This window comes from Cavia porcellus, unplaced genomic scaffold, assembly GCF_034190915.1.
Source record: "Cavia porcellus strain 051 isolate PalLab524CR breed Dunkin Hartley unplaced genomic scaffold, mCavPor4.1 scaffold_23, whole genome shotgun sequence".
In the NCBI taxonomy this organism is placed as follows: Eukaryota; Metazoa; Chordata; class Mammalia; order Rodentia; family Caviidae; genus Cavia; species Cavia porcellus.
Genome location: NW_026947506.1, coordinates 51,678,921 through 51,698,892, shown reverse-complemented (window position 1 = coordinate 51,698,892; position 19,972 = coordinate 51,678,921). Strand labels below are relative to the sequence as shown.

At 36.8% G+C, this 19,972-nt stretch overlaps 1 protein-coding gene and 1 long non-coding RNA gene across 2 annotated transcripts; one reads left to right on the top strand and one right to left on the bottom strand.

The window, feature by feature from the left end:
* Positions 1–261: 261 nt before the first annotated feature.
* LOC100723803 (cyclin-Y-like protein 1) lies at positions 262–17,051 on the bottom strand. Its single transcript, XM_063233686.1, has 7 exons — positions 16,776–17,051; positions 13,749–13,784; positions 11,645–11,702; positions 9,752–9,865; positions 5,657–5,823; positions 3,716–3,878; positions 262–2,331 (listed from the first exon to the last, which is right to left on the bottom strand). Exons 1-7 carry the CDS (start codon positions 16,994–16,996, stop codon positions 2,221–2,223), a joined length of 870 nt encoding a protein of 289 aa, XP_063089756.1. The 5' UTR covers positions 16,997–17,051; the 3' UTR covers positions 262–2,220.
* LOC134472388 (uncharacterized) lies at positions 2,150–18,026 on the top strand. The gene is made up of 3 exons (XR_010042193.1): positions 2,150–2,359; positions 16,801–16,885; positions 17,658–18,026. It is a non-coding gene; the product is annotated as an uncharacterized LOC134472388 (long non-coding RNA).
* The last annotated feature ends 1,946 nt before the right edge of the window (positions 18,027–19,972 follow it).

Genomic DNA, 19,972 nt, shown 5'->3' with positions numbered 1-19,972 from the left:
GAATGAGTGAAATACATTAATTAAGTATCCAGTGGCCTGGATCACGTCAATTTTAAAGTTTCTTCGAGAATGCTTTCAAACCCAACAAGAATGACACAAAACCTTTACATGCTGGAGAACTATACTGTTATGTGAACAGAGAAGTAACAACGAACGTAACAGCTGTGTTGTAATCAAAGTAGTTTATTACTTTTTAAAAACATAGACATGGAAATGAAAAATAAATATAAATTTTAGGATTCCCTCACAAAACATCTGCAAGTAACATTCAAATCTTTAAGTTTGAAATTCTGTAAATAATTTTCTTTCGAGTTGGTAGGTTGTTGTATTTGAGAAGGAAAGAAATGTATTTCATGAGGCAAAACACTAACTTTTCTCTTTTAGTTGATACCGGGTATCAAACTCACGACTGCCTGCTTGCAAGGCAGGTTCTTATGCAGCTGAGCTAAATCCCCAGCCCCAAAACACTAATTTTTAATACTGAGGTAACATTGTTCTAAGTTGTCTAAAATTACTTAATTTCTGTTCTTTAAAACCTATATTATAGGGGCTGCAGATTTAGCTCAGCGGCATAAGCGCCTGCCTTGCAAGGAGGCAGTCGTGAGTTCAATCCCCGGTACCAATAAAAAGGAAAACAACAACAACAAAAATAAATAAATAAATAAATAAAACCTATATTATGTTCCTAAGTTTTGTGTAATTTCTTTCTTAAATAATCGGGCTCCCAATGGGGGTACCTACTGCCAAGGTAACATGTAGGATAGGTTTCAAAATAAACTTTTATATCAAGTGCTGCTGTTGGGGTCCAATTTCTTTATAAAACATGCCAATTAATATTGCTCTTAATACCCTCCTTCACCAAATCAAGAACCAAGAAATTTAGGTACTCAAAATAGAGATAGTGCACGGCTCTTAAAGAACTCCTCAAAAACAAGAGGGAAACTCTTTGCAATATAAAACATCCCAAAAATCTTAGTGTCATTTTAAGCTTTGGTACTATGTATAAATACAGAAGTTAAAACATTATCATATATTATCTGGAAGTATTAACTTGGGAAATGTGAAAATTAAGCTTTTAACTTTTGTTGCAGTTCTGCTTTCTATCATTTTTTAAGAGACTAGAAAAAGTTTAGAATAAATGAATAATATTCTAAACCCACTGAACTGAAATATAGGAATAATGATTTGTAAGTTTGCAGCTTTTCTACCTGCTCGAGTGCCCTTAAAGGCACAAACATAGTAGCCAAATGCTTAAAACTACTCTGAAAGTTTTGGGACACCTTGTACTTTACTATCTGTAGTGATTATTGAACCATCATATTGGTTCACATTATAGAAATATCTTCTGACATGTTTATTTAACAAAGGGAAATCATCAAAAATTATCAGCACCATTTTTAACTCATAAGATTCTGTATGAACCCGATAAAAGTAGATAGCCAATAGCAGATGATTTTTCTTTATGACCACAGACACGGCATGTCATGAGGCTGCTAAATAGTGCTTGTAATGAACCTGAGTGGCAAGTGCTATCCAGCTGATTTTTTGTGTAAAATTGCTGACATGACTGCCTAGGAACTCAGTAATACCACAGGAAGGAAGAACCTCCAATACTGATGATGTGGCAGTGTAGTCCTAAATGATTTCATGAGTGTGAATACTCCCATTTTGGGACTGGGTGAATGGCTCAGTAATAGACATACTGCATGAGACATGGGTAGGAATGTGGATTTTTCTCTCAGCACCATGTAATACAAAAGATTCCCCATTTTTTAACAGTAATACTATGATAATCCTAAAAGTCTACAAAGCTATATAGTGGCAGGGGACATGAAAAGTATACAGATAGTATTTAAAAAATCTACCTTAAACATTTATTAAAGTTTTAAACTAGCTTAAATGTATACTCTTAATCCAAAAACCTTGCACAGTTCACAGGCATTGGCCTGTGAAGTAAGCTAATGGTTGTGTCAGCCAGGAGCTTCTGCTTTGTACTACTAGTAACTCTGCTCACATCAATGAAGAAAGGAAGTGTGTTGCTGCTTTCACAAGGTCTCTTCCCATGCAATACAACTGTCACTGTCCAAAAGTTTCTGAAATTCAAGGTCTTTCCTTTTGGCAAAAATGTTCTCTTTGGATTTTTTTTTTTTTTTTTGCAAGACAGGTGGTCCATCTTGTGTAAGCGAGGGTCTAAGATGTCATAGCCCTCATCTCTCTCTTTTAAGACAGGATGGCTTTAGACAGTCGAATTCCAGTGAAGCTGTCATCACTGGAAGATTTTCTGATTTCACCTCTGTGCAAGCCTCCATCCTCACAGTGTCTTGACATCGCCTAGGAAAGTTCATCCAAAGGAATACAGGTAAAAATTTTTAAAAGACAGAAACCTTAAAGAAAAAATAATCTAATCACAGTTTAGTCATACAAACTTACTTTATCTACTTCATGGTCACTGATGCTTTGGGTGTTTGAGACCTGCACTGCCAGGTTAAGAGGCTGCTACAGCCTGCCAATTCACTAAAATTCTTTAATGATGATTCAATTACCAAGTAAGGGGAAGTTTGTTCAGTTACAGTCTTTACAAATGGAGTTTCCAAAGGCGACAAAATTTGGTGATAGGATAAGCTACGCACAGCATTTTTTATCGTGTAACTATATTAAAAATGATAAAGCTACATATGTGCAAAAGCACTGAGTAAATTCTGACCCAGCTATTCCAATGCTATCTGACCATTATTAGTCTCCAAACTCTAAGGTTTCCTTGGAAGGTGGTATGAATTTAATGTAGAGCAGGAGAGTTCTGTAGCACCAAAGGATGCTTCTTCAAATTCACATGAGTTGTAGGAGCAAAATACATATTCCAAAATGGATTTCTTCAGTTTAAGAATGAGTTCTGTTCTGGGAGAACATTTCTGAGTCAGAATTATTTGTGAGTCCAACAAAATGAATCTTATAGTCATTGGACACAAATATACAATGTAAAGCACTGAAAAGGCAATCGCCAGTGAAATAATCTTCATAATCTGCAAAAAACTGCAACTTAAATATTTGTAAGTTGGGGACTTACTATGCCACCAACGCACTACAGAAAGTACCATTTGAATGTATGCATCCTTTTCAGGTATCAATTGTTTTTGTGGAGGATCACCAAAAGTCACAAACCATCTGCATTATTTTGCCTATGTAAGCTGCCACTTCTCTTTAAAACTCATGTACTTCAAATTTCCACATGCACATCACATATCTTACATGTAGGGCTCTCATGTTAGCCACTAAGAATCTGTCTACTGAATCCTTGGTCTTGAAGTAGGACAGCTGAATTCTGATACGAATTTTAAAATTGAGTAAAAAATAAGCACAAGTAATTAAGTGAACAGTATTTGTATACATGATAAAGAAAACAAGGCCAGGTAGTTAATCATGTGTGGCTATGGAGAAAGGTAGTGGTTAAAAGGAAAAGCATTTTGATCAGAATAATGCTGATTAAAACATTCTGAATTATGATCAAAGAAAACAGAACAGCTTTTAAGTAATAATGTGGATCTTTATCTGAACCATTAAGAACTAAAATATATGACACACACTAAAAGTTTAGTAAACTCTTGAAAGTGTTAATTTCAAAACTTGCCATTTTCCTTAAGTACTTTATATGATATAGCCACAGATGCTGGTATTAGTGGCTCACAGAACACCCTATTTAGTGAAGGCACAGCCTTACTTCTATTTTCCGTGCTCTTTCTTTGGTGAGAGGTGCAGACACAAAATACATGTTGCTGTGATCTGCTAAAGAGCGAAGATCAAAGTAGTATTTGGCATAAGTGCTGGCAGACACATTAACATTAAACTCAAGCAGACACAAGTAATGCCTTTCCAGTTGATTTCTGTGGAGGAAGAACACAGAAAAATGAACATCAGACAATTTTGATCGAGTAGACTCTCTTCGAAAATGTCATTTTGAGCTTCTAAGGACTGCTGTAAATTCTATTAAAAATTTTTATTTAAAGAAAAAAAAATAGTAAAAGGGTACAAGTAATACAGAATTTCAAAAAAACAGTAAGAACTCACTAGTTAATAGATTACATAATGTCATATTAGAAATAGTTGTTCAAGTTTCAAAATTAAAGCATACAAAGTGGACATTCAAACAGTGAGACTGCAAACAGTTGTCCAACAAAACAGTGATCCAACAAAAACTTTGTCTTACACACCTAAACACACTTTCAGTTGTATCCTTTAGAACCCTTTCTTCCCCTCCCTTTTTTACAATTACAATTACACATTCTGGGTTTTATTACTCCCACAGTTCTTAATACTGACTGGTGTAAATTCTGAGATATAGGGAGGTTGCTTAACTGGGAAGAAAAACTACTCATGTTCCAACAGGGTGTTTTGAGTTGTTTCTGTATCCCAGCACTTTGGCATTTGGGTGGACAAGAATAGTTATAGCCTATTCATTACTGCCTATTGCTGGCTCATGATTCTTTCTTCAACGTCCAGCAGTGCATCGGTGTGACTCATGCTTCACACACATTCATCACTACAGTGAGCAGAGAAAAAAGTAAATGTATGCCAAGGTTAGCTCTCAAAAGCTTGCAGACATCTTGACGGGGAAGTAGAGGGGCACCAGGGAAAGATGCACCATTCTGCTCTCTGAGTGGGCAAACTCTTCAAGCAAGCGTTCATCCTAAATTTGCAAGGAAGGGAAAAAAATTTACACTATATGAGAAAGGCAATCCTTTTCCCTGTCTCAGCATATGAGACTATGATGAAAGGCTTCTTATTACTGGGGTAACAAATTGTGACCATGACATGATACCCATTTTAAACTTTAGAGGATGGAAATGTCAAAGACTGGAGTCTTAGGTGGACTAAATCCCTTTTAGGACAAGAACTTTGTCAGAGCCCTCACACTCATGTTTCTGTGCTGGGGAAATCGAAGTTGATCAGTATCTGCTGCCCCTCACCAGAAGAGAATGTACATGTGTGGGCATACACACATATGCACAAGCACATGCACATGCACGTGCACACACACGGGTGAGTTTGGTGCAGTGGAAAGAGAAATGACTGGGAAAAGCCCTGTGCTATGTGTCTATGCAGCTGCCTTTGTGCCTTCTATACACATAAAATCAGACCCCATCAGACTGATTTCTACCCACATACAACACTCCTAATAAGGGGTAGGCAGGCACAGGAGTCTAGAATAAATTCTGTTGTAGAGACCAGCTAAAGCAAAGGTACAACTTGTGACTTAGACTAAACCTATAGCCCCAAGGATATAACAGTGATCAAACATTTATTGCAAAAGTCAGACATGGTAGCCCTTAAAGAAGGGAACGGCGCTGAAAGCTGTTAAAAAGCCGTGAAGATAAACCCAGTAATATGTTGTAATGCTGGTAAGGTTATAAAATACTTGTCTGCAACCTCCAGAAAAAATTACGTCTTATGAAGCATACCATTACAATAATAATCCATTAAAACAAATTAATGATGGAAAATATGAATTTCTATACTGTAGATTGACAGGGTATAATAGTTTTAAGCTCATTTTTATTTTCTATATAATGTAATATGTAAAATATTTCTTAAAATTCATGCCTTAAGGGAACAAGTGAACTGGAACATGGATAGAAAAGTCACCAAAACCTTTTAAACTCACATGTCTTGGAGTGCAAGATTCTGGAGGATCCGGCAGAAGTATATGTTCCACACAGCCTTATCATGCCAAACCTTGAAGGCAAGAAGAATGGCTCCCAAGACAATCCTTTTCCAGTTGGTAGGACAGAGGTCAATCTTAGCATATGACATTAACCTTTCTAAGTAAACCTGCAAAGAGTAGAGTAGAGCACTGGTTTTTCAGTTTAGCTCTGTTTAATTGCTTTTCTAAGAACTGTTGTATATGATGTTTATTCTGTGATGAGAAAGGGAAGTGGGACTGAGAGATTGTGCTCAGCTAAAGCAAGATGTGAGGTCACAGCTGTAAATCAGACACGTCTGCTGCTCATGTAAATTTCCTACCCAGTTTTGCTGATTGGAATGCCTGGACATTGCAACAAAAGTCATCCAGCAGGTAGTATTGCTATCACCTCCACATTTGTGATGGGCACAGGTGTAAGTTTGTTCTGTAAATACCAAGTGCCACCAACATGCAATATAACATACAGGTGGTAGATACAAAATAGTTTTAGACACATTATAGTCAGCTGTGATACCTAACTCACAGTGAGCACATTTCATCTTTTCATTGTATTAAGCCTTTTGTGGCAATAACTGGTAGACATAAGCACCTTCCCATGGCTGATGAGCAGAACAGCCTGAGAGGTGCAAGATTTACAACTATGAAGTTTTTCTGAAATGCAGTACCTTTATAATGAAGCCACATGTAAAACAAGATGGTCCTTCTTAGAGCCCTTTTTCATATTACCACTATTCATGAATATCCATTTTCCTTCCTAAATAATTAACAACATATTCAATTCTTTGGGTTTATGATGAGAAGAACAGCTGCTAGCCTGTAATGCTGTGACCCCTAAAGTTCCAGGCAGTTCATGACCTGACCTCAGGCACTGTTTACATATATCAAACATCTGTTCTACAAAGAACTAGGTGAGCAAATTGCTGAGTAAGGATTACAGAGGAAGCTGTTTGCTATTACTTAAATCTGATCAATTCAAAAGTTTCCTGATGCTCAAGTCTCCTAGATAAAAAGCTTAATATTTGTACATGTGCCTATGCACATCCTTGTGTACTTGAAATCATTTCTAGGGTATTACATTAAAAAATTCAAGGTAAATTCCAAGTAAAGGTAGATACACTAGACATGTAAGCATTAAGGACAAGGGAAAAGAAGGCCGTAATATTTCCCCAAATGGTGAAATTTTAGAAGCAGAGCTCATGGACTGGATATGCTATTTTAACTCTTTCTATCATGACTAAAAAGAAAAGGGCTCACTTTTAAGAGCATAGTTACAATCTGTAAGCTGTCAGGCTAGCAGTCCATATCAGGCAATATTCTTAAACCTTAACTGTATTCATTCTCCAATACCTGCTCCCTTAGCTATTCTACATATGATACTGTGTTCTAGGATTCAACTCTTCTGTATATAAATGATGTGTGATAATGAAACAATGCTGGTCATCATAAATCCCTGTTCATCATTTCCATGGCTTTGTTTTGGGTTAGTATTCATTTGTACCACTTGCCTGTTATGTGAGTGGACCACTGTTTTTTACTTTCAAACAAGGCAAACACTTCCATCAGTGTTGGTGCCCCACCCCACTTCTGCTGGACACTAATTACCTCTTTCTGAAGACATTCTACATCAAATGTTGCCCCCGCCCCACAGGTGGTTTACATTGCTCTCATCTCCCCTGCTGAAACACTAGGACTGCTACCTTTTACCTGGATCACTGTATTATGCCTATGCATATCCATCATTTCCCCTTCTTTCCTTTAACCATTTTTCCTGTATCACTGCACTCTTCAGGAACAGTCTTGCCAATCTGATTGTGGCATGCAAACTTACACACCAGTTATGCATTCTAACACTCCACTCTCCAACCCTCCTAATATGTAAGCAGAACTGCTACTTGTCTAGTACTATGAACAAAATTTATACTTTGACATATTCCACACCAATCTATGCATACTTTCTGTTATCTCTACTTCCATTGGTAACCTGAAAGCTTTCTGTCCTGAGCTTCCATTTGTCTGTGGTCATCTGCATCACCACGTTGCTTCCTAACCCTCCATCTCTGCCTCTAATCCAAGCCCCACCTGCAGTTTACGTTCCAAGACAGTCTGGAAAACCCTGATATGTAAGGAGCAATTCACTGGTAGATCAAGATCTACCAAATGATACCAATCAACCTCCCATGCTTTGCAAATGATGTGTGACGCTGAGAGAGTGATCCTTACCCACAGCATGCTAGTCACCCTGTTCTTGCTTGAGCACATGAAACATGTTCCTGACCTGGGGGCCTGCATCTTACCCTCTTGAATGTAATGCATGAGCACCTTGCCTTCCCTGCTCCAGTCAGATTGTACTTCAAGCAAGCTCTTCCTGGTCACTCTGCCTGAAACTGAAAGCTCTGAAATCACTCTTCAGCCTCCTATAATGCTCTGTCTTCTTGACATTTACTGCAATATGAGATATTTATATACCTGAAAAATATCCCATGACTTTTTCACTAGATCATGAGCTCATAAACAGCAAGAACTTTGCTCTATCTCTTTGTTCTTCCCCAGCTTAAGTATCAGTGAGTATCTGTGAGTGTCAGTGCAACTTCTTAGCCTCATTTATGACTCTGACCACACCATCTCTCGCCTTGATTTCTCTTTTCCCCTTTCTCCCATTGCTCTGGCTACTCCTTTGGAAACTTTTCCTTTAACTGCTAAGGACTCCTGCCCACTTTTCAATGAATTCATTCTGTATATTTGAACAGCCACCTTTCTTTACTTCTTAGTCACATTTCTGTGCCTGTACCCATACATCCAAAAGATATGAAGATATGCCCCAGTTATTTCAAGGAGCATCAAGCTTACCTTGTTTCCATGGACACTTCCACCTCCAACCCATTTCTGCTTGCTGTGCTATCTATCTCTACAAATGGAAATGTCCCTGACGGGTTTCTGTTTCAACACAGGGCATGAGCTTCCTCTCCAAGCTCTTGACTAAATGCCATCAGAGCAACTACTGTCTTAAGTGTTTTTTGTCTTCAGGCTATGTATATGACTTTCCACTCTGCATTTGGTAGAGGAAGGACTAGAACAATCTCAAGCATTTCACCATTATTGTCGATGATAAAATCCCACCTTCCAACTTCTGTGTGGATAACACAAATATGAGGACACAGCTACAGTGTATCATGATAACAAAACTTTTTAAAGAACTACTGGCACTGTCACCCTGGGCAACTTCATGAATAGCCACAAGCTGTCAACAGGGATGTGTTGATACCCATACCCCAAAGACTAGAGAACTGAAGGCAGTGAATTGCCTGAAACACAGCCTGGGTCCTGTTTTGATCAGCCTAAAATCAGTGTCTGTGTCTCCTATGGTCCTGTTAATGCTCTCCTTCCCACCTGGCAGCATGTGTAAGTGTTCACAGTGTCAACTGTGTGTGTACTGATGTGTGTGTGGAAAACTCTTCAGCTTCCTTTAATTGCAGTTGTTTTGTGATGAGAAAATTAAAGACACCATTTTAAATGATAATGCCTAGGGAACCCAAATACATTTACTTTCTTTTGATAGGCTTTTTTATGGTTGTGTCTAGATGTCCACCCAAAGCCATGTGCATTCAGAGGACCTTTTTAGAGAAGGGTGAATCTAGATTATGGAATGCTGGGATTAAGGGTGTGTGATTGCTGCGTCAGATTATTGGTTGGATTGGCACTGCCCTAACTCCAGCCGACTCTATGAAATGTAAGAAACAGAAAGAAGCTTGTCTCTCCCTATTTCTCTTATTACTTTTGCTTTCTTCCACTGACATGGGCTGTTGCTTTATGCTATATTCCACTGAACTTTGGAGCCAGTACATTATGGACTACATCACTACAAATTGTGAGCTAAATGAACTTTTCCCCTTTTTACTTTGGGTGCCCTTTATTTTGTCTCAGCAATGAAAGAAATGTAACAAAGGCTGGTCTTAGTAAAGTTCTCATGATAATTTAAGGAATCTAACTTGAAAAAAGTGACTTTTATGTGTACAAGACCATTTTCTATGCATGTTTGATAAAGAAGAAACATCTTACCAAAGTCATTATTGTGCATTCAGTTGGTATGCATAGGGCATTAAAAATAATAGCAACAAATCTGTATATACATTCATGTTCAGGATCATGCTGAAAGTAGTCCTCTGGAAGCTTCTCTTCCTGAAAGGAGAAATGATGCAATGCAAGTATGAACTGAAGAAAGCTTTAAGTATTCTTAAGACAGCAAAGTTCACCTTATGTTCACATGTTCCTTAAAATAATTTCCCCTGGCGTGTAAGTCATTTCATCTTCTACTAGAAACACTGGGATCTTTTACTTTGCCCAGTGATGCTTTGGTCAGTGAGGATCACATATTCAACAGCAGCCCCATAATGACCACATGGTGCACCAGAATCATCTTTGTTGTGTAAGCACACTCTGAGGTTTGCACAAGATTGGAATGACTTCTCAATACATCTCTCAAAATGTACTCCATTAGTAAGAAGAAGAGAAGTGTGCAAGGTCGGAAAAATCAGTATTTCTTTCCCTTGTGATTCACAGCATTCTCAGATTCATTTATAGCCTTAAAGTCTTTTAAATTGTATGTTGTATTTCTTTGTACATGGCCTGTAGTGTAAAATATATAATTGTTGTCCTACAGCCACAACCTCTTCTGCAAGTCAGCAGCCAGATGACGGTTGAGCAGTGATAATATGCCTGAGGAACTGACTTTAAAGTTTACATCATTCAAACCTAACTCTTTCCTCAGAGATTTCACCTATTCAGTAATGTGTATATCAGATTCTATTGAAAATTATTATTATTATTTTATTAAAAGAGAAGACAAAACAAAACAAAGCAGTAAACTGTACAAGTAATACAGAATTTCTAGACATATATATGCAGTAAGAACTCACTACTTAATAGGTTACATATTTTCTTCTTAGAAACAGTTGTCCAAGTTACAATATTAAAGCATACAAAGTGGAAATTCATACAGTGAGACTGCAGACAGTTCTCTTCAATGGTTCAACAAAAACTCAGTAATAATGTTTCCTATCCTACACACTTAAATATACATGCAGTTATATCCTGTAGATCACTTTCTTTTCTTCTCTTTTTTACAACAACAATTACACTTTTTCAGTTTTATTACTCCAACAGATCTTACAAATATTTTTTGAAGCGAAAAAAAAAGAACAAATGTGACAAAATGAAACAGAGTTAGTTAGAACAGAATGATGGACTTAGTACATGATGCAAAAACAATACCAGGTGATCAACAATGGTTACCAGTATGCCTCTTGGTATCTTATAAAGAGTTGTGTATATCATCAGGTATAATAAAATTGAGCAAAACAGTACAGAACAAGACCAACAAAACCTACAATGGAGACCTTACAGGACTTCAAAAGTAGATAATAGTGAAACCATAATGGCCATCATAGAAAATCTTATTGTCTTCAAAGTGGTTGCCTATATCCTCAAACTTGATACCATCAAACAAAACAGAATGGAGTGAAATAAATCAGACCAGGATGGGAGAGCAATACAGGTACTCAAGAGAGATTAATAGGAAAACAAAAATTTTTCTATAATATATCCCATTATTTTTTTAATTGAGTTTTAAGTACCTGTTTCCTCAAAAATTTCACCTATTCATTAAAGTTTATATCAGATTGTACTGAAAACTGTGTTTGAAAACCTACATTTTCTGATGTTGGAGTAGTACATTTATTCACTTTAGTTCAGTAATAGAGCTTTAAGCCACTTTTGCCCGTTTTGTAACCCTAAAGAACAGTTCTTTTCATAGAAGATGTCATACAACATGAGGTTGGAAAGCACATGATTTAAATTCAAATAGAAGTGTGTGATTTATTTCTGCACTTAATATCAAAAGAAAAAGCATCAAAGAAACAATTAGGTAAAAAATGATGTTCTTGTAATAGTGACACTTACTGTGAGTGGATGCAGTCTCTCATCAAAAATATCCAGGGATCTATTTGCATCTCTGCAAGGAAAAATTCATCTAAGTCATTTATATCTTAATTAAGTAACTGGTAAGGATAGGGGACCATGGAGAAAGAGGCCTAACCTTCAACATATCAAACAGCTTTACAAGTTCTTCTCCTTGATTTTGACCTTAAGACATCGCTTTGTTTAGTGCTGTGTTCAAGTACTGTGAAGTCTTTTCTAAGATAACCAGGCTAAGTTGCCTATAAGTAATGACACTTCCTTACAGGCAATGCTAGTAAACCAGCAGTGCTAGGTATTCAAACCTAGAAGTGTAGTAAATGTGAATGAGATTTAGATCTCCAAAGTTTTCTTTTCTTCAGTCCTCTATATTTTCATCATGCATTTGTGTTTCTGTTGTGTTAAAAAATGTAGCAGCTTTTGTATAAGAGACCAGTATTTTCATTAACGTATTATACTGTGTTCCTATAAAGCAATGGTTTGCTGTGGTCTCTGGACCTCTGGAGATTCCTCAGTCTCATTTTCAGGAGGCTCAAGAGCTCAAACTGCTCTTACAATCATGAAGTAATTACTTATTTTTTGACTGTTGGTCACTTGTTATGCTTGTATAAAGGCAAAAGCAAAACTTGGAATTTTGTAATGTGAACCAAGCCTGTGGCACCAAGTTACATCAGAGGTCATTGTATTTTTCATTTTCCCTGCAGTTTTGTTTAAAAACCTTTTATACTTGCCCAAGATGAAACAGCAAAGAATAATGTTGGTAAATCTTGGATCATATTTTCGGTATTATGAATAAATGAAAAGTTCACATAAAGCATTTCTGCATACTGAAGTATGTTCTCAGAACTTCACTTCTGATTTAGTTGTGAGTTTAACAGTCTTTTTTATCATAGAATTTATTTTTACATGAAACTAGATATATCAATAGAGAACATAGTGGGCCTTCAAGGAAAGTGAAGAAATAGTTGTTGCCAATGTCAAATTCAAGCAGTGAATCTAAAACTTTGAGATTTATGGAAAATGTATACCTTCAAATCTGCCTATGAGAGGCCCTCAGTATCTGGAAGACTTTTTGCTAAGACTGGTGATGATAATAACAAAAATGTTCTGGATGTTGTAAAAACATCTGGTATTCAGATGTTGTAAAAACCTCTGAATTGGTAATTTCAAAGCTCACTGATGTATATTATGAATCATGTACTGTTAAAGAATTGCTCACTGTGAAAGACACACCAAGAAGTGTTATTTTGTAGCAATTTCAGAGACACAATGTAAAATTCCATTATACCTAACTTAAGAAACTAATGGTTGCAGTGTGTGATGTAAAGTAAAAGACTATCCATAATGATCCATATTTGAAAAACACATTTATGTCCAAATATATACAACTACGTGATTGGTTATTATTGTTATTGTTTATTCCAAAGGAACTGCCGAAGAATCAAGAAAAAAGTGAATTTAATTGTGTTCTATTCAGTCAAATGGGGACTTGTACATCAGTGTAAATAGAGATACATTTTTCACCCAATGTAGAAAGGGAACAGAAATGTAAAAGAGTTATAAAAGATAGTCATTTTTGTTATGTGTGTTAACAATGTGGTTTTTAATGGTAGTGATCTTGTCCAACAGTAGACATTGTTTGTTATCACAAGATGAGGGAGAAAGCGACTGGCATCTACTATGCAGAGGACAGCAGTCCTGTAACACATCCTACACTGCATAGGACAGCCCCCACAACAAACAGTACCTGGCTTAAAATGTCAGTAGATCCACGATCAAGAAATGCTGTTAACACCTCCCGCCTGCACACACACAGGCACACACAAACACATATGCATTCAACTCTCAGTTTTAATTTCTAAACAGAACACATCAATATAATCTATGGAAGCAAATATCCTTTGTGACTTTAACAGAATATTTTTCAACAGACCTAATTACAATAACAAGAAACCTGAAATGACTTGCTTCCAACTATTAGTAAAAGCACAGTACAACCTCTGATGTTTGCAGCCAGGGCCTGATAATATGTAGGTATTCTGTAAATTAAGTTGAAGTATAAGGCAAGATTTTAAGAGCTCACCTGTATTTTATGTGGTAATACACTGCCAACGTCATACTGTGGGAAGAAAAAAATATATGTAATAACCAAGTTTATTGGTAAATTTAAGGCAAATTTTCAAGGGGAAACTTCCCATAGACTTGTCTTCCAGTTTCAGAACAGTATCATAAGGGCACTTGCCCCTGTTTCATTTAACTTGCTTATAGTGGACAGATGCCAAATGTTATGAAGTATGACATCAGAACATCTTTTTTAACTATACATTATTACATTTTTCTCTTTCATTTGTTTTTCTACCCATATAACCTCTTTCCCTGGACAAATTCTACATATCTGCCCATATACTTAAAACTAAACCACATAATTTTTTAAAAAACTTTGAGGCCCGTGCATTTATTTCAGTTGACTTATTCATTATTCACCTGCCCATAATTTTCATTATTTCTCTGAAAGTAAATTATGAAAGTGCTGTATAGCAAAATGAAAATCATTCCTCCAGTACAAGAAAAAATTATGTAGTAAATACAAGTGGCCACCAAACTGATAATACTTCTTTTATGCTGAAAAATCAGTGATAGTAATGCAGCCTACATCTGTACAGTACAATATTCATGGGAAATATTTCCAAATTCGTTTAAATAAAGTATTAATAGGCAGACACAACCCTTCAGATAGTACATTGCTGTATCACTAAATTATGCATAGTTGCTGTTTATTAGGGTACAAAGGGATTCCCTTGAGTGAATTATATGCTTTGATTTGCTCTCATTGTTTAAAAGGAAGCTTAACATCATCAAGGGAAGACAAAGCTGAATTTTAAAAGAAGTCCAGAATGTGTTTAAAATTTAAATTCTCACATCATATGCATCAGGGATGCACATTTTTATGGTATTTCAAACAGTTTATCTCCAAATTGAGTTTAATCACAGACTGACCATCATACATTGTAAAGGTTCACCAAAACTTATTAAAAATTTCATCTAACAACCAACTGTTACAGATAAGGGAACCAAAGCTTGTCCAAAATCCCACCAAATAGTCAGAAGCAATTCTTTTCCTATATAGTATTCTCTGGGTTAGTACTTCCCAAACTTTCTTGCACACTGGAATCACCCAAGGAGATTTACAATGATCCCTAATTCCAACTTGAGACATTAAGATTAAGTGGCACAGGGAACAATTTGGTACAAAGAGTGTTTGAGAAGTTCCCCCAGGTGATTCCACTAGCAACAATGTTTGTGAATGCCTTAACAGTTAAATGTCACAATCATTGGGCATGCATTATGTAAATTACTACATGTAAACTTCATCGTTGGTTTCCTAAAGTGCTGTGAGTACCCACGAATCAAAGGGAAGATGAAAGTGGGAAAAATGCATGTGTTTCCAGACATATAATTTGATAAAGTTGCATCAGTGATTCTAACAAAGTTTATACATTTTATTAAGAACAATTAGGGTAGAGCTAAGTGGCACAATGACTGCCTGGCAAGCATAACACCCTGAGTTCGATTCCCAGTACAAAACCAAAAAAAGAAAGAAGAATGCACTACTACCGTGTGATAATCATCTCAAAGCCTTTTCTAGATGCCTAATGGGCCAATGCACTCTAAAAACCAAACCTGAAAACCAAAGGGACATTAGCAATGTTCTATGAACAACCTCAATTCAGAATGGAAGTTGTGTACCTGAATTTTGATGTTGGTATTTTAATAAGCTTGAAAGATTCCTATCAGGATGTTTTCCTCGTGCATCTCTGATTATGACCCCATAGGTATGGGAAAGGGTACTGTAGGTAGGGAAAGAATAAAATAGGGGACTCCTTAGGTTTTCTGGCTAATCCTAAATAGAAGGAATTAAAACTCTCCTGGAAAAATTTCGCTTGGCAATAATGTGAAGGAAAAAGGTAGTGAAAAAACAAAACAACAAAACATAAAGGCACGAAATGGCTTAGCGGCTTGCACCCAAAACCAGAGACAGAGCTGACAGAGTACAAAGAAAGTCTTGTGCACAAAACCAAGGTAACCTTCCTTTTGTACTTCCAATAGAATTCAGGGAAGCAGACTGGGAAGGAGTGACTAACTCTGGGGGAAAACTTGTGTGTTCACACCTATGCACTACCACACACACTTACACATTTGTGTTCACTCTAGGGTCAGCATATTGTCCACTCTAGGAGCACTATATCACTACAATAGACACACACACATCTCATTACTAACTCAAATGTAACAATGAATAAGGCAACTCTTAGTCAACCAGCTGTCCACCTTGGAGAAAAGGCCCTCTCAAGGACAAATAGAAGTTACAGAAAGCCCTCCAAAGCAATGACATAGGCAAGTGGACCTGGTCCAATACAAATAAATCCCTGGGAACCAAGAGGGCTATGGTAAGTTCTAGGCACGGCAAAGTGTCCTTAGTACACAATAAAAGTATCCAGGAACAAAGGCCTATGGATCTTCCATATTTTGGGGGCTCCCTGCCCTAACTCTTGTTAGGGTGGCTATTTTCTCCCTTTCTATTGAAACATACTTTCAAAACTTTGTATCTGTCATTTGTTATGGTATTGAGTTTATAATCCAGGTGAGCCACTCACCCCAGTGCAGTGGTGCTCACACAGCACATGAGGTGACACTGCACATGTGTTATGGCAAACATTCAAATGCTGGTAACTGGGGTGTCAACAGAGGAAAAGTGATTCTTTTTTCCAAGAGTCATTTCTAAATTGTTAAAAATTTCTTTACATTTTCAGACACCATTTTTCTCTTTACATTTAACAGTGTCTTGCATCAAACATGTGTACTCTGAAGAGGCACACTGTTCATGGGATTTTTTAGTTGCTAACTCATGTTCCCTTCTACCATGAGTAGATTAAAATAAAAATGGGAAATTCACCGTTAGGCCTTTAAAATCAATAGGGATGTTTTGCTGCAATATTTGAAAGTGGGCAAGGAAGAGAATAATCATATGGCTGAATTTACCCAACATGGCTGGAATGTTTTAACAGTAGGGGACCTGTCACTCAGGCATCTGCAGCATCCCTGTACTCACCATTGTACTATGTTTCTATGATTAGGCTTGCTGAGAGTGCTCTCATCCATCCATATTGAGGAGCAGGAGCTGTACTTCCTCGTAAGCTGACAGTAGAAGAAATTGTCACAGTAAGTTAGACTCCCAAATGTTGGGGCTGTTTCCTTGGTTAAAATGTCAAGTGACAAACCATGAAGGTATTTCTTACACTGCATGAAAGGTCTGAGAGCAGTGTCATGCATATGGGTCTGCAAAAAGTTACTGTGGGAGGCTGTTTATTTTCAGGGGTGTTGGAGGAGTAGGTTGTAAAATATAGCCCTTATTATTCTGCCTATTTTCAAATCTGACAAGCATTTAGTATACATCATTTTAAAAATAGTATAAAAAGTTTAAAATAAGATTTTGGACTTTTAGCAAGAAAAACAGCTAAGATTTTCTATTTGTACTGTTAGTAACTAGAATAAAATGTAATGGCTTGCATAATATTGGCACAGTATTAACAGTATAGTACAACAAACAAAAGCTTAACTCTTAATTGATTAAGTGACACTAAGTGTGTTAATGTGATGAGACAAATATTTCACAGTCAAAGGACTGTGCCAGGCATGCTCAGTCACTAATAAGCCAGGGCCATAGTTCACCTGGACCTGTACCCTTACCAAGATTACACAAGATCTATGTGAAGATTCCCTCACATCTAAAATAGAGGACAAGAACAAATTTGAGAACTGAACATTCAGTTATTTTCTGGGTGGATTTCCATTACATCACTTTGTGGAAAGCCTCAACACTCAAGATTACATCTAATTCTCTAAAGCTATCTGACACTTATCAGGACACATTTCCACCTCATTCATGCTGTTCGCTGCCTGAGAAGCATTTTTCCGTGTTCATATCCTACAGATTTGACCCCATCTACATTCTGGAATACATCTGCCAACAGCTGCATCATAAAACATTTCTCAAAATGTGTTCCAGTGACAGTGTAAGAGATTGAGCTTATTTAATTTTTTTCTCAGCATGGGAAAGACCTTAAAGGCATGACCCATTTTGTATAACTATATGAACATTCTGAGATGTTTAGACAACCTGTCTGGTGATATCAACAACACACAGCACTTCTGGGTGAGTACAATTGGTCCACAGGTGAATTCAGATCAAGAATTTAAGAATGAAACTGTCCATGCCCCATTTTCCCATTTCTAAAGATAACTAGAATAGCAAAAATATTCATAAACATTTCTAAGTGATGCTTAATCATTAAAATTTAAAAGAAAAAAATTTTAACACACTAAATGTCTATCATTCTGGCTTATGTATACCTATAGTACACACAATATATACTGTAACAGACATTATTTTTTGACATACACTTATGTAATATGCAGTAATGTCAATCACTTAACCTTGAAAACAACTTCACTCATGAAATGGAAAACAATTATTCTTTGCTGTGAGTAGGAGTAGTCCATTACCATAAAGGTTCAAACAGATTCATGCATTCACACTTAACAACAAAGTTAGGAAAACAAAAATAATTATACTACCAAAGCTGATCTTTTTGGTAATTACAGAGCCTGCTGAACATCTGCGAAAAAAGGACCAAAGGGATACCTCTTTTGTCAAAAAATAAAAATGCGGATGTCTGGAATCAATGAGGTATTCCCATGAAAAACGTCAATAATAAACATAAATCCTATTTTAAAAATTAATGTGACATTTACAAAGTATATTCATGCATCATTTTTCTTCCACTTTAGTTCACTTCGTACAGCTCAGACTGTCCCATTTTTCTTCCTGTGCTGCCACACTAAAATATATCAATATGTTGAATTATGTAGGTTTCCCCTGACAAATCTCAACCATTAGAGCTACATCCAGATGCTCCACCAACCTTCCTCGTAAGTATTTCAAGAACTTTCCTCTATTTTTAGTTTTAAAAAGCCTATCCAGATGAGATGTCATGGCACATGTTTGTTTCTGTGTGTATTTTGTGTGCACAAGTCAGCCAGAACCACATAACAGTGTGCAACCAGAGAGACAGAAGACATGCAAACAATCTTACACAGTGGTCCAAGTAACCCTAAATGTCTTAGATATCCAGATACTGAATTATCCTCTCAAAATAATCTCACCGCTGAGCAATGAGATAATGAGGGGATCTGTCACCACACTAACAATCAGTGACAGTTTTAGCAAATGAACACTAAAGCAGAATGTTGTGGCACTACCATTACAGTGATAACGGAAGACACAGAGTGGAAATAGTCACTGATCAAGGAACTGTGGGTTGGAATCCCTGTGACCTTAGAATCTTTCTAGAGGGCACTTGCATTGGCAGTGGAGTGTTGCTGGTTCTTGTGAAACCTTCAGACCATCTTTTCTATTATACTCCTCCACAATGTTTGGCTTTTTAGTGGTAATCTTTCAGCAAGCAAATTGTCTTTCCATCTTTGCAAGACATGGCTTAAGTGGCTCTTTCTTTCTGGACAAACTCAAAACATTTTAAATATTCTTTTGGGCCATTTGCTCTCAACAGAGATCTGGATGAAAGCCCTCAACAGTAACCATGCCACTACCTTAACATTGAACTGCCTTGAAATTTCTTCAACCAGATTAATTTAATTTCGGCCTTTCACAAAGCCTTTGAATATGAGCAAAGTGCAAACTAATTTTCTGCAAATGTAACACACACACACACACACACACACTTTACATTTCCTATTACTCTCCCACTAGCCAGTTTTGAAACTTTTTTTTCCCACTTTTTTCAGTTTTAATAAAAAATACACAGCCGGTATCTCTAGGCCTTTCCAAATGAACTTACATGCCACTTATAAAGGCTTCAGAACCATATGGTCAGGTAGCAGCAGCACAGCAATAACCCCACCTACCAGCACCAAACTCTTAGTTATTTTCTCTTCACTGGGAGAAATCACCTGACATCTACAAGTTAAAGGAATCCTTAGTCTATTGGAGATACATAGCTTTAAGGGTCCAAGTTAATACCATTATATGTATTTAATTTAAATACATTTGGTTATTGCTTACACTAGACGTTTCTTCAAACCCTCTAGTGCTTATAGTCTAGAGACTTCTGATGAGGTCACTGAATCATGGGTGTGTGATATTGAATTAGTTCACTGAATGGTTTAGCATAGTTCTGTGTGGATAATTAGCATAGTTCTGGGTGTGAATGATGGGCTTAGTGGAGAGAG

Coding starts and splice junctions, on each gene's coding strand:
- LOC100723803 (XM_063233686.1), bottom strand. CDS start 16,996: ATGCATGACACTGCTCTCAGACCTTTCATGCAGTGTAAGAAATACCTT. Junction 3,879..5,656: donor AATCTTGCACTCCAAGACAT/GTGAGTTTAAAA, acceptor CTTCCTCCACAG/AAATCAACTGGAAAGGCATT. Junction 2,332..3,715: donor AAAGAGCACGGAAAATAGAA/GTAAGGCTGTGC, acceptor GAACTTTCCTAG/GCGATGTCAAGACACTGTGA.